A 13,708-nucleotide genomic window follows, 5' to 3' on the forward strand; every position below is an offset into this window, starting at 1 on the left:
CTGGGGCACATAGGCAGGCCCTCTTTAGAAAGAACCAGAGAATCCAACCTGAGACGTTTGGGCTCTTCATCAGAGTTTGACATAGTATTTTAGACCTATGGTTTGAGTAAAAGAACATGTCAGAGTTGATCCTAGGAAACTAGGACCCTACAGAAATGCCTTCTAAATCATCTTGTGTAAACCAGTGTTGGGGCAGTGCCCGGGCGGGAAGGGGAGGCCCGTAAGCATTTCTGCTCCAAGCACAACTGAAGCTGACTGTCCATTTGGACACGCTGATCCAGAGGAAATTGACACTGAATCTTAAAATGAATATGAAGATCGAAGATGTACATTTATTTTCATGAATTACAAGTGCATTTCTGTTCATATTAGCAGGCAGTCTTTATATAACCCATTCTCCATTGCTGTCAAAAATCAAACAAGAAAAAAAGGACAGCTGAGAAATGAAAAGCTAAAAATAGAATTATTTTTCCTAAGTGATCTGCTGGATAGCATTTCCGTGGAACACAAACTCAGAGGTAACAATAAATTTTTCGTTTCAATCATAGGCATGTGGCACTTGGACAGTCATCTCTGCACAGAAAGCTGTAACAGTCATGCGAGGGTACAGTAATTATTGAACAAGGCAAATTTCTCACCACAGAGAGCAGTGGGGGAGTCAAGAGGAGGCACCGCACTGGGACAGAACACCAAGTCAATGCCACAGTGTACTGTGGCAGGAACAAATACTTAAAGAGATCAGGAGAATATGGGATAGAGCTCCAAATATGACTTAGTGCTAGCTTTTTCTCATGGTCTTAGCTCAGCAGTATCAGAAACATTTGAGAGTACTTGACGACAGAACAGTGCTTCACGCCATGAGCTCATGAAGGCTTTATTACAAATTGTTATATCGTAGGTTGAAAAATGAACTTGAGATGCTGACATGCTGTAGGAGGAAAAAGAATTGTACACTTTCTCATTTAAAGACGCAGGGCTCCTCTCTGCTAAATCCTGAGGCATTGAATGTGGTTACACTGAACGTGGCACACCATGTGAAGTAGCTCAGGGATATACGTACACCTGTGTGTGCAGCTCTGCCCCATGACAGCTGGGTGGCCTGCTGGCTGCTTCTCCAGACACTTTCTTTAGCACCCTGTTGTGACCTGTGTACATCTCTCACTAAATCCTGAGTGCAGCTGTCACTTTAAATCTTTTTGTGTAAGCCTTGCAAACAGTACTGCAGATGACACATCTGGGCAAGTGTTATACCTCAATAAATGGTGTAAGAAACCACATAAATCTACAGAGTGAAGTTGCTGGATGCAGTACTTCTTTTATTTAGAAAAATGGTTGAGTATTCTAAAAGCTGGGCAAACAGCACAAACCTTAAATATGTTAGTGACTAACATGATATGAGAAAAGACACGGGCAAGTGCCCCTAAAGGCTCCCGAGATGGGAGCACTTGCCGCAGGCTGCAACGACATCCCAGTTGTTTCCACACACTCCTGCTCCGGGGAAACGCTGATGGTGAAAAGGTGATGTGCAAATAAGGGGCTGTCACTGACTTAAAGTGCCCTAGGTAGTAGCCTTCCGTATCATAAAGTGAGAGGCCAGTGACGAGAGCCAATCTGGAAAGAACTATCTCTGGTGTGACTGCATGGGTCAGTAGGGCGGTACATAGGGAGGATTCAGGAGAGGGAGGAACCACTGCATCTTTCAAACCAGAAAGCGATTAGTGACTAAAGCAACGGTAAGCAGTAGGTGCACTGAAAGTACATACTGCCACAGGTCACCGGTGGGTGACACACACAGGGATGCCAGGAACAGTTCTCTGGACTGAAGGAATTCTTTGAAAGCATAAAAGCCACAACTACCAGAAACCGCCCCTCCGAACGGCTCAAAGGAGTCAAGGTGGATTAAGCCGAGACAGGCTGGAGACAGGACCGGGGTCAAGAACTGGGAAGAACAACACCGATGTCTGAGCACGTCCAGTCCTCTGAGCCCTTGTCCTATTGAAAAACACAAACAAACAAACAAACCAAACACACCTATGAGTTAAAAAAGACCCACGCTGGGGTGCCTGGGTGGCTCAGTGGTTAAACATCTGTCTTTGGGTCAGGTCGTGGTCCCAGGGTCCTGGGATCGAGTCCCGCATCGAGGCTGACATCGGGTTCCCTGTGGGGAGTCTGCTTCTCCCTGTTTCTGCCTCTGTGTCTCATGAATAAATTTTAAAAATCTTTAAAAAAATTTTTTTTAAAAAAGGACCTACGTTAAAACATTAGCAGCAGCATTAGGAAAATGGAGAAGTGAAAAGAATGAACCAACATGATAGAAACTGGAAAGTGGGGAAAAAGAATAGAGTAAGAGAAAAGCCACTCCTGCAAAAAGGTCATTTTACCTGGAACCACTCAGGCCTACACATCACAAGGTAGCTCTGAAGGGGTGGGCTCTGCCTCTGGTCTATAGGCACCTCTTCTCGGACAACTCAGAGGAGGTTCTTGCTACACCCACAAGGAACACATGTGCGTGCACTCATAGCTTGGGGGACTTCAGTGTTCTCAAGATGCCTTTTATTAACTACTGTACCCGCCACTCCAATGATCAAAACCAGAATCTGAAGGTCTTTGTAAAGAACATACATTTGGTGGGGTGCTTAGGTGGCTCAGTCAGTTGCCTGCCTTTGGCTCAGGTCATGATCTCAGGGTCCTGGTATGCAGCTCCATGTCCAGCTCCCTGGCTCAGCGGGGAGTCTGCTTCTCTCTCTCTCTCTCTCTCTCTCTCTCTCTCCTTCTACCACTCCCCCTGCTGGTACTCTCTCTCAAATAAAGCTTTAACACACACACACTCGGGGCACCTGGGTGGCTCAGTTGGTTAAATGTCCAACTCCTGAGTTCAGGTCAGGCCATGATCTCAAGGGTTGTAAGATCAAGCCCCACATTGGGCTCCACACTGGGCACAGAGCTTGTTTAAGATTCTTTTTCTCCTCCTCCCCCTCCAAAGAAAAGAAGGGAAGGGAAAAGGGAAAGGGAAGGGGAAGGAAAAGGAAAGGAAACACATTTATGTAAAACATTTGTTTGCTCTGCCACCTCCTTTTTTTTTTTTTTTTTTAAAGTAATCTCTACACCCACTGTGGGGTCAAACTCAGAACCCTGACATCAAGAGTCACATGCTTCACTGACTGAGCCATCCAGGCACTTATACTGCCTCCTATTCTTACCAAGCCTCTTTTTCTCTCTGGAAGTCCAGTCAGGACAGAATCAACCACAGAGCGCCAAGCATGTTGTTGTAACACTCAAGTTTCCTGTAACTGCAACAAACCAAGACAAGCAAACTGAAGCACTGGCTGAAGTGTGAAGTTGGTGGGCCTGGATTCTGGTGAGGTAGGGGACCATGGCAGGGTTCCCACGAGCAGGAGATGGTTCTGATGGCTCAGGTCAGAGGTGATCTGACAGCTATTTCCCCACCGGGCCTCCAGGACAGCACCTTGAAAGCAGGTGGCACCCCGAAGATACCCTTCGTTCATTTACTACACTTGACAGGGCCCACCTGGCTCTCCAGATGTCTGCATATGGGCCACCTGCAAGAGATCCCCAGTACAAATCAAATCTATTCTCTTTATAGGCTAGTAGTTCTCAAGGGTGAGCATCAGAATGCTCTGCAGAGCTTGTTAAAACACAGATTATTAGGGGGTAGGGCACAGATGGACCACACTTTTGAGAACCACTGCCTAGGGCATCCATATATAATGAATTAAGCTCATCCCTAGATCTCTATTAGTTTTGTATCATCCTAGGGAGAAGTGAAACATTGCCACTCCAATCATGTTGTGTTCTTGATTCTGATGAGGAAACCTGCTTGAGATGGCTGGGAGGGCAACTAAATGTGTCAAAATGCAAACAAAATAAATATTCTCTCTGGAGAGACTTGTGTTTTTTTAAATATTTTATTTATTTGAGAGAGTACAGAGTGAGAGAGAACAAGAGAGCATAAGAGAGAGCACAAGCAGGGGGAGGGGCAGAGGGAGAAGCAGACTGCACCATAAGCAGGGAGCACAGATGTGGGGCTTAATCCCAGGATGCTGGGATCTTGATGCTTAACTGAATGAGCCATGCTGGCACCTGGAAAGACCCTTATTGCTATGAAATGTTTGCTAGTACGATCTAGCAGAATGTCACTTTGGTATTTCACAATACACTTTCAGGCAAGATGGCTTTCATCTACCACTCAAGAGTCAGGGCAGGAAGGATGGATATTATATCCCAATTCTGTGGCAAGGAGATAGACTCAGAGATGGGAAATTATCTCCTTCTAGGTCCCACTGTTCTGAACTGCAGCCAAACATACTGGCGGGGAGAAATTAATCCATTTGAGAAAACTCACCAACAGGCAGATGAGGAAGGGAGTCAGGAGCCTACCTTCACCTTCACCAGCCTCTTACAACATGAGGCTTGTCAAAAAGTTAACCATGAACACATTCTTAGACTTTTCAGTGGATAATCTGAATCTGGTCAGTGACCTGACCCACTTAAATAAAATATAATGAATATACTCTGATCTTTTAAGACCACTAAGGGCATCAGTAAAGCCTGTGATGAGGTAAGCAGAGGACACCTGGAGCTTCTTCTGGAGTATCTGCCATCCCCCGCCCCCACAAAGGGGTCCCCATGGCTGTGCTCTGAGGTCCCGTGTGTGTATGTTTTCCAGTTCTTTCCTATGTAGCTGGACAGTCAACATCACCTTCCTCTAACGTCCCTGTATGTTCTAGCACCTGTATCTACCTGACTCTCCAGTTTGTAACTTCTAATCTTACTGTTGTAGGCTGGGAACTCAGTAACACTGCTGCATGGTATTGTGAAAGAGTTCCTCGACCCTTTCCAGAGCACAGAACTACTCCAAGGCAGTCTACAGAACTTGTAAGAAAATGGGATTCTGGGTCCAGACCTGTCTAACTTTGCCACCAGCATAATGCCTAAACACAGGCAATCTTCAGTTTCCTCAATCATAAACATGGGCTGTGTGCTGACTTCAGACAATGTTGCTGTGAGCATCAAAATGAAATGTTTGTGAAAGAACCTGGCCCAGAATTTAGCAAATGCCCCCAGCCCCCACCTTCCCATGGATTCAACTTTTATATTCTAGATGACTAAATTTATAAGCTGGTCTAGATGTTGGCAGCCTCCTTTGAAATGCACACTAAAGTAGTAAGATAGATTGACAGGTAGATGGAGGAACAGATGGACAGATATGTGAGAAAGCATGTATAGCAAAATGTTAATTACGTAATATAGATGGCGGAATGTGGGTTTTTATTGTAAAACTCAACTCTTCAGAATAGCTGAAAATTGAAAAAAACCACTGGAAGGAACTAGATCTATTAAGGTGATTATTTTGTGATGTATAAAAATCAAATCATTATGCTGTACACCTGAAGCTAGTATTATGTATCAATTATAATTCAGTAACAGAAAGTTGGGGAAAAAAGGCTATAAGCACATACTGTGCCTTTTGCCCCCATGGAGAAAGTGAACTAAACAGAGAGTGAGGGTCTTTGCCACCCCTGTCCATGGTAACAAGCCACGGTCCCAGACTCTGAGAACTAGGGTGGACTCTGGCAGCAGCCTTGACCTCTGTCTGCTAACTCAGACTTCAGATGTCAGGCCCCAGGAGTTGCGCCCTGGATCCCCAGGAGCATGCTCGCCTTTGTCTTGTTCCTCTGTGGCTGCTGCACTGCCCTTCTCCTCCAGTAGCCTTGCCAGTGATCCCAAGGGTGCCTGTTCCCTGAGGTTGCCCAACATTCTTACTGCCCTAGCATCACGTACTCTGGTGCTTCAGGACTGGAAGATGCCTGGGAGGAAGAGGCGGGGCTCCTTGATAAGCCTGGACTTCAACCTCCCACTCGGACCTGACTCCCTGGCCCCGCACTGCCAAGCACCTCCCCAGACAGCAGAATGCTCCCTTCCTGGCACACTCTTTTACACGAAAACTGTGCATGGCAGTTCCGCCTGTCTTTGTACTCTACTAGACCGTATGCTCCTTTGAGGCCAGTTTCAGAGTTGTTTGCTCTGCTCACTTAGCAGTCTAACATGTGCTTATCACAGAGGAGGCATGCAGTATGTGTCAGTTCGACAAGAAAAAGATGGGGAAAAACAAAATCCACTAACAGACTTCAGGAAAATGAGCTGCTAAAGGGATTGTGAAGAAGAAAAGCAACCAAAGTAGTTCAGCCCACTATTCTAGGCCAGGGATCAGCAAACCTGTTCTCATAAAGGGCCAGATTAAACTTTATCTACAAAACCGCAGGCAGCTGATCTGACCTCCTGCAGACACAGGAAGGGAGAGAGAGGACCCCTTCCACTGTGAGCACCAAGCAGAGGGACCAGAAAGGAGAACCCAAGGAGACTCAATTTAAGGAGTGAAAATGGTTGGGTCCTGGGGTCTGACCTGTCAGTAAATCATCTTGCAGATCACTGTACATAACAAATACTTTAATAGACTATCACACCAAGAGGTATGAAAGGATAAATGAATCCCAGCCTTGCTAGACTCTGTCCTACTCAGCCTCCTAACACCTTCTGTCTCTCATTCAGACACTTCCCCAAAGGCTTGTTTATCAGTATTCTCCTAATGTCCTGTAAGCCTACACTTCTTCCACACTACGTGCTTTGTCTTTTAGGACATGTCCAGTGTCAGGCTAAGATCCCCTGGCCCCCAGGTGCTAGGGTTAGGAAATTTGGAGTCTTTCAGACTTTGTGTTCCCTCCACTCTCCTGAACACAATGGTTCTCACCTCCACAGCCCTTACCCTAGCCTCTAGCCCTCTGGTCTGGAAGATTCATTTTGAGCTCATCTCCCATCCAGTCTTCTCCTCCAACCCTCCATACTTGGATACCAGACTTCTGAAAATTCCATTTTCTGTCCCATTAGTAGAGTAGCAGTACTCTAACTAGTTAGTACCACTAACTGGTAGTGGTACTCTCTACCAGTTAATAACCCAGCCTTACTCTGCCTGGCTTCCACAGCTCTCTGAAGCTGAGCTGGCCATGTCTGTTCTCAGATATCCTTTCTAGTTTTCCCCTGTCCTCTGTCCTTAATGACAGTGCTGGGAGCTTGTCACTGCACTGTTGGACTTCATTGGTGATTGGCTTCTGAGAGGTTCTGCCAATGGCCGGCACATATAGGAAAAAACAGGTTTCCTTTTCTCTGCTTCTTACTGATACATGGTTATTTAGGAGGGAGACTCCTGGTTTTAGGAGAAAGGATGGTAATGATGGCTTTAGGCTCCAGAGATCCCCCACATCAGTGGCAGCACAGGCTCTTGACCCCTTTTCAGCAATGGTGATAATCTAACAGCTGCAGTTACAGCAGCTGCCCAGCACCCTGGCTGTGTGATGATCAAGGACCCTGGAAAACAGTTTGACTTTTGTTCCTTTAGCTGGAGGCTAGGAACAGCTTCCTGTGGTTACATCTAATGCCCTCTGACCATTTGTATGTCCTCTGAGTGAAACCCCAAGCAGTTTCTACTTGGAGCCTCAGTACTGCCCTCAGCCTGAACCATGATATGAAAATGCAATGGACAAAACAGGGAAGAGGGGAGCAGAGATATGGTTGTATTAAATGCATACTGCCACAGAACCCATTCCCCTCTTTCTGCTGTCAGGGAGCCTCCAGTTCCAAGGCAAGCGCAGCAGCTCCATGGATACTTGTGGGCACGCTGCACACAACACTGCTCCAGCCCCTGAGGCTGGTATGTCAAAGCATTTCTCCAGCAAATGCTTTGGCCCTTGCTTGTGATTCTCAACTTCACTGCTCATTTCTACAGAGTTGAACACAATTCTCACTCCCAAGTTCCCACACTATTCTCTCTCCTCTTTCCCTATGTTCTCTAAAATCAAGATCTGCATTTCCTTTTTCTTGAACACAATTTTTTGAAATCTTACTGATACCACAACATTGCTCACCACCCTTTCAAACTTAAGCAAAGGAAACTTCCATGTGGAACTCAAGGAAATTTTTTTTAATTTAATTAATTTATTTATTTATGTGAGAGAGAAAAGAGAGAGAGAGAGAGACAGAGAGAGAGAGAGAGAGAGAGAGAGAGAGAGAGAGGCAGAGACATAGGCAGAGGGAAAAGCAGGCTTCTCGTGGGGAGCCCAATGGAGGACTTGACCCCGGAACCCTGGGATCACGTCCTGAGCCAAAGGCAGACACTCAACCACTGAGCAACCCAGGCTTCCCCTTTCTTTTTAATAACATTTAATTTATATTCTCTCTCCCTCACCAGGGTTTGTTGTGCGACTAAAACTCTAGGTACCTGATAAATTTAAGATCTGTATCCCGGCTGGAATCTAGCTGTCTCTTCGAAGATGAGCTCCTTGAGCTTTTCCTTGGGCAGGTCATCCAGCTCCATGTCAAACTTGAATGGCGCCTCAGCGATGGGCTGTAGGAGAGCATAGAACATGGAGTAGACAAGAGTGATTGTGGTTGAGGTAGTCATGTACTGATTCATAATGTATGTGGATTCAACTCTGAAATGTATATAGTAGCACTGACATCTTTGGAATCCCAAAAGCTCTGAGAAGTATCTATGTACCCGTATTCCATCTACGTGATCCAAAACGCACATCTTCTGTGAACATACAGTAAATGGACGGGGAGCAACTAAATCTATTTTGACCACTCTTCTGAATTTACCACTAATCCCAAAATCATTTTCAAATTTTTAAGGCACTAAGTGTTGAAGTTAACAGAAATTTGCTGTTGTGGGGATAGGTTTACACAATCAAAAGCCATGATACTCAAAATCAAATACTTGATTAAATACATTATACTATCTTCACATGAAAAATTATTATGGAGTCATTAAAAATGAAGCCGTAAGAAAGATTAATATTATGGGGAAATGTGCATGTTTGTGTTAAACAAAATGAACCCTGTTTTTAAAAAAAATTTAGATACAGAAATATAAGACTGAGAAGAAAATACTCCAAAATCTTAATATCTGTGTAACAAGACTACAAAATGATCTGTCATAGTTTTCTGCAAGTTTTCATTTTTACTATTCAGCACACCCTATGACTAATCAGAAGGCTATTTAAGTACATATTTCAAATGACTATGTCAAAGAATTTCCATATATACAATGGTGAAAAAGAAAATCAGTCAATTGATATTATTTATATTTTGATTTTTAAGTACCTCCAAACTAACACAATGTGCTAGAACTAATCTGATGAGGATTCCAGCTATCAATCAGTGGATGCCTAGTTATCAGGCACTCCTAGATTTTATCCATGTAATCCTCACACCAGGCCTTCAGGGTAAGGAAACATGGACACCAACTCTGAACTAAGCATTGGTTTCTTGAAAGGGGGAAAAGGATTCATGTCCACAAGAGAAAAACAAGTAGTTAGCCCTCTTTGAAGGGCAGCTATATGTGTGAGGTCACAATGGTGTGCCACATATGCCATCTTTCTGGTCCTCCCACCCGCTAACTGGATTTGGAGTACCACCTAGGCTTGTGATTAGGACACGGGGGGCTCATAGGGCTGGTTAGAGCTCCAAACTTTACACTCTCCCCTCCTTCCCTATTATTTATTATGTTGTAGGTATCTTTGCAAGCTGCCTCCATTATTTCTGAGGGTAGGGGACAGAGATGGAAGGGGGCTAATTAGGAAATACTTCCTCTTTTTGATTTCTTCTTTCTCTTTCATTTATCAGTTTTTAACTTTTTATCTTTTTCTTTTCCTCTTCCATTTTTCCTTTTAACACTCTCTGCTTGGTTCCCTTATGAAAGCGTACTGTCTCTGCATGAGCCTCCACTAGAAAGATCCAAACTTTGGTTCATACTACATTTTTCTTCATTACCATCCAGAGAATAAAGCCCCAGAAGAATCCAAGAGGCTAAGGAACTGGGACTTTCTTAGAGATAAACATGACACACAGGGTCTTTACCTGGCTTTGGAGGCCTGCCACATCCACCTCTGGACACATTTCTCACCACAAGAGGCTCTAGTATCCCCATACCTAAGGAGGCATACCAGGCACGACGTCCGACCGCCCCCCTTGCAATGCCCCTCTCCAAGCAGGCAGTTGGCCTCCTTTCCACCCTCAGACAGGCACTGTGATTGAGGTAGCTCCTCCTGCCACAGACCATGACCACATTCTCTAGCCTTGGACTGCTTGTTTATTCGTGCTCCCCTTTATTCATCTATTTCCCCAGTCCCACCTCTGCTGCAGGTGCTCTGGAGGAAGCTTTCTGAGACAGAAGGGGTTTGGGGGGTGGGATAGGGAGAGGTTTCAAGCTGTGCTGACAGTACTAGTCCTCAGGCAGACAATGCAGGCTGAGAGGACCAGGTGTGGCACCATACACTTCTCAGAACCAATCTAACATGACATCTGGGCCCTTCCTGGTTGGGCCTACTGCTGCCTGATAGATATTCCTGAAGCAGCAGCCAGGGTATAGGTCTTACCTCATCACTTGGGTCATAATACTGTTCCAGATACGGATGGGCCAGAGCCTGTTCTACTTCAATCCTCTTGTGAGGGTTGAATGTCAACATTTTGTCCAGTAAATCCAGAGCTACAAAGAGAAAGGTTTTGTAGTGGTGAGAAGCCAAAGGAACATTTACCGACTACTTTCCATTTCCTGTTTAAGAAAATTGACCCATGAAACAATGGAACTAAGCATCACTATGGGGAGAAGAGCCAGCAGCACACTGGGTGCCTATTACCTCTCTGAGCTTCTCAAGACTGTGGCTAATCTAACAATTGCAGACCTAGACTCAGAAAGGTGATGTGATCAGCCAAAGGCTGAAAGTGGAAGCCTAGGGTTCAAACCCAACTCTTCCTACAAAATCTGGATTTTTTTCCCTAAATCATTCTTCTGTTTTGCAGGCATCTGAAGGTAAAGTGTTATATATGTATTTCTCTGAAATCCAAAGTCCTCTCTGCAATGGTCAGTTTATCTTTCAACATATAAAGAAGGCCTCTAAGGTCACAGAAGACAATGGTCACTTGTCCTCCTGTGTGGTTTCCAGGTCCTGGCTGAGATCCATGTGGGAAGCACAGGCCCCCTGGCCCACTCTGCAGCTTGGCATCTTTCTCCAAGGCCCAAAACAAAAGAATGCTCTTTTTTTTTTTTTTTAAAGTTTATTAATTAAGTAATCCCTACACCCAACATGGGGCTCAAACCCATGACCTCTACATCAGTCACATGTTCTTCTGACTGAGCCAGCCAGGCACCCCCTAAGTATTCTCTTGATCTGGTCAGTAGTGAGCAGCTGAATATTTCTGTGTAGAGAGTACAGGAATAGGAAGCAAGTGTAGCATCAACCAGATCAAGAAGGAGGGATAGCTAATGATTAGCTCACCCTGGTGGCCTCCATAGCTAGTGTCCAGGCACTACTTCAAGCCATGAGAAAAGCCAAAGGTCATGGCTGACAGTGGCTGGAACACGGGTTAAGGGAAACGTGACCGAACACTTCCTGCATTTAGTTTCAGGCGCAGATTTCAATGAGAAAGAATACATGCTAGAAAAGACATTATCGCTCTGGTAAAGAAGCAGCAAAGGGAGCTTTTAAAAAAAGTGTCTGGGGGATGGCGCAGCGGTTTGGCACCTGCCTTTGGCCCAGGGCGCGATCCTGGAGACCCGGGATCGAATCCCACATCGGGCTTCCGGTGCATGGAGCCTGCTTTTCCCTCTGCCTGTGTCTCTGCCTCTCTCTCTCTGTGACTATCATAAATAAAAATAAAAAATAAAAAATAAAAAATTAAAAAGTGTCTGCTTTTACTTGACAATGCTTAGAACAGTGTTTCCAATTCATGTAGCAGGTCCTTTTCTCAAATTCAAGGCTATCGACGGAGTAAGGAGCTATCCATCTTTCTCAAGTCCTAGCTCACAGCTCTGAGGCACCCCTAAAAAATCCAAGGATTCCAAGAAACAAGTCTGATAATCCATTCCAAGTCTGAAAAACTACTAGGGAATAAAAAGAACATTCTTTTTTAAAGAACAGTGATCAAGGGGATCCCTGGGTGGCTCAGTGGTTTAGCACCTGCCTTCGGCCCAGGGTGTGATCCTGGAGACCCAGGATCGAGTCCCATGTTGGGTTCCCTGCACGGAGCCTGCTTCTCCCTCTGCCTGTCTCTCTGCCTCTCTCATGAATAAATAAATAAAGTTAAAAAAAAAAAGGGAATACTTTAAAAAAACAAAAACAGAATGGTGATCAATAAAATAAAACCGGGGGATCCCTGGGTAGCTCAGTGGTCTGGCGCCTGCCTTTGGTCCAGGGCGCGATCCTGGAGTCCCGGGATCGAGTCCCACGTGGGGCTCCCTGCGTGGAGCCTGCTTCTCCCTCTGCCTGTGTCTCTGCCTCTTTCTCTCTATCATGAATAAATAAAATCTTTAAAAAATAAAATAAAACAAAAAATGAAAACACTGCCATCTACTCAATGAAGCCTTGTTTATCAGTGATAACTTATGAGGTTGTCAACCTCATTCATCTGCAAATTAGCACGTATCACTGGTCCTGAGAGTAAAATGGTAAAGGAAAATCATTTTAATCATTTATTCACTAAAAGCTGTGTTCAACCCGTGAGAGCAGCAGGCCAGTATACAGTCAGAATCTTAAGTGACTGACCACTTGTGTGCCTGGAAGTCAATCTCAGGAGAGTTCAAAGCAGCAATTTACTGCCTGAGGTGACTGAAAGCAGAGGCGTGAGAGGACATGTGTGCACGTGTGTGAGCATGCCTCAGTGTGGATACTCCGCTCTGGCTCCCATCTGTGACTCCCCTTATTGCACGTCACTCATCCTTAATCTTCAAGACAACTGTGAGATAATCTATGTGGTAAACCACACGCTGGATGTCATGAGAAATTCCACACAACACAGAACTTTTCTCATGTCCACAAGACAAACTGTAAAAAAGTTTTTTACATAATGCATTTCTACAAATAGTACATTTTTTATTTTTGCCTCTAACTATAATCTCTTCAATACACATGAATGTACTGTAGGAAATTCGGGAACAGTGACACTTTGCTTTATAGGCTTTATGAGGACTTTTCAGGAGAGGAAGGAAGCTCTTAGGAATCTAGAGTGCTGACTAAAGGAGTGTCTTGGGCAGGAAAGGTATTTATCCCTGCAGCCAGGACATGGGGTCTCAGGGGCCCATGAACAGGCTAGGTTTCAGAGGCAGCTCTCTCAAGAGTCTGGACAATGCAGTACAATGATGAACTTAGGTGCCTCTGCCCCAATCTAAGTTTCATAGAATCCCTGGCAGATGTGTGAACACATGACATACCAGTTGCTGGGCATCAGTCTTACTATCTGTAACACAGATAATATTACCTGTAACACAGGTAATAAACCTACCCCTGTTCTCCTCTCTCCATAAAAGAACTCACAGACATTCCCCAAACTTTTTTTTAAGATTTTTATTTATTATAATTTGAGAAAGCATGTGTGAGTGCATGGAGTAGAGGGAGAGAATCCCAAGTAGACTCCACACTGAGCATAGAGCCTGATATGGGACTCAATCTCACAACCCTGAGATCATGACTTGAGCCTAAAGAGTCGGACACTAAACCAACTCAACTATTCAGACACTCCTCAAAAACTTTCTTGAGACTAGAAGCTATTTGGCCTTTTGTCCAATTAGATACCCTCTGTCAGGAAAAATCCAGGAGAGTTTGGCCATAGATTGTAACTTCATTGTTTCTAAGCTGTT

At 44.8% G+C, this 13,708-nt stretch overlaps 1 protein-coding gene across 1 annotated transcript in view; it reads right to left on the reverse strand.

Moving 5' to 3' along the window:
- Positions 1-306: 306 nt before the first annotated feature.
- Positions 307-13,708, reverse strand: part of MAPK1 (mitogen-activated protein kinase 1) — a 117,536-nt gene continuing 104,134 nt past the window's right edge. The window contains exons 7-9 of the mRNA XM_055322726.1: positions 10,452-10,561; positions 8,294-8,419; positions 307-1,992 (exon numbers count right to left, since the gene is read on the reverse strand). Coding sequence (XP_055178701.1) covers positions 8,303-8,419; positions 10,452-10,561 — 227 coding nt within the window. The 3' untranslated portion in view covers positions 307-1,992; positions 8,294-8,302. The remainder of the gene's footprint in view (positions 1,993-8,293; positions 8,420-10,451; positions 10,562-13,708) is intronic.

The sequence above is a fragment of the Nyctereutes procyonoides genome, unplaced genomic scaffold (genome assembly GCF_905146905.1).
Source record: "Nyctereutes procyonoides isolate TBG_1078 unplaced genomic scaffold, NYPRO_anot_genome, whole genome shotgun sequence".
NCBI lineage: Eukaryota > Metazoa > Chordata > Mammalia > Carnivora > Canidae > Nyctereutes > Nyctereutes procyonoides.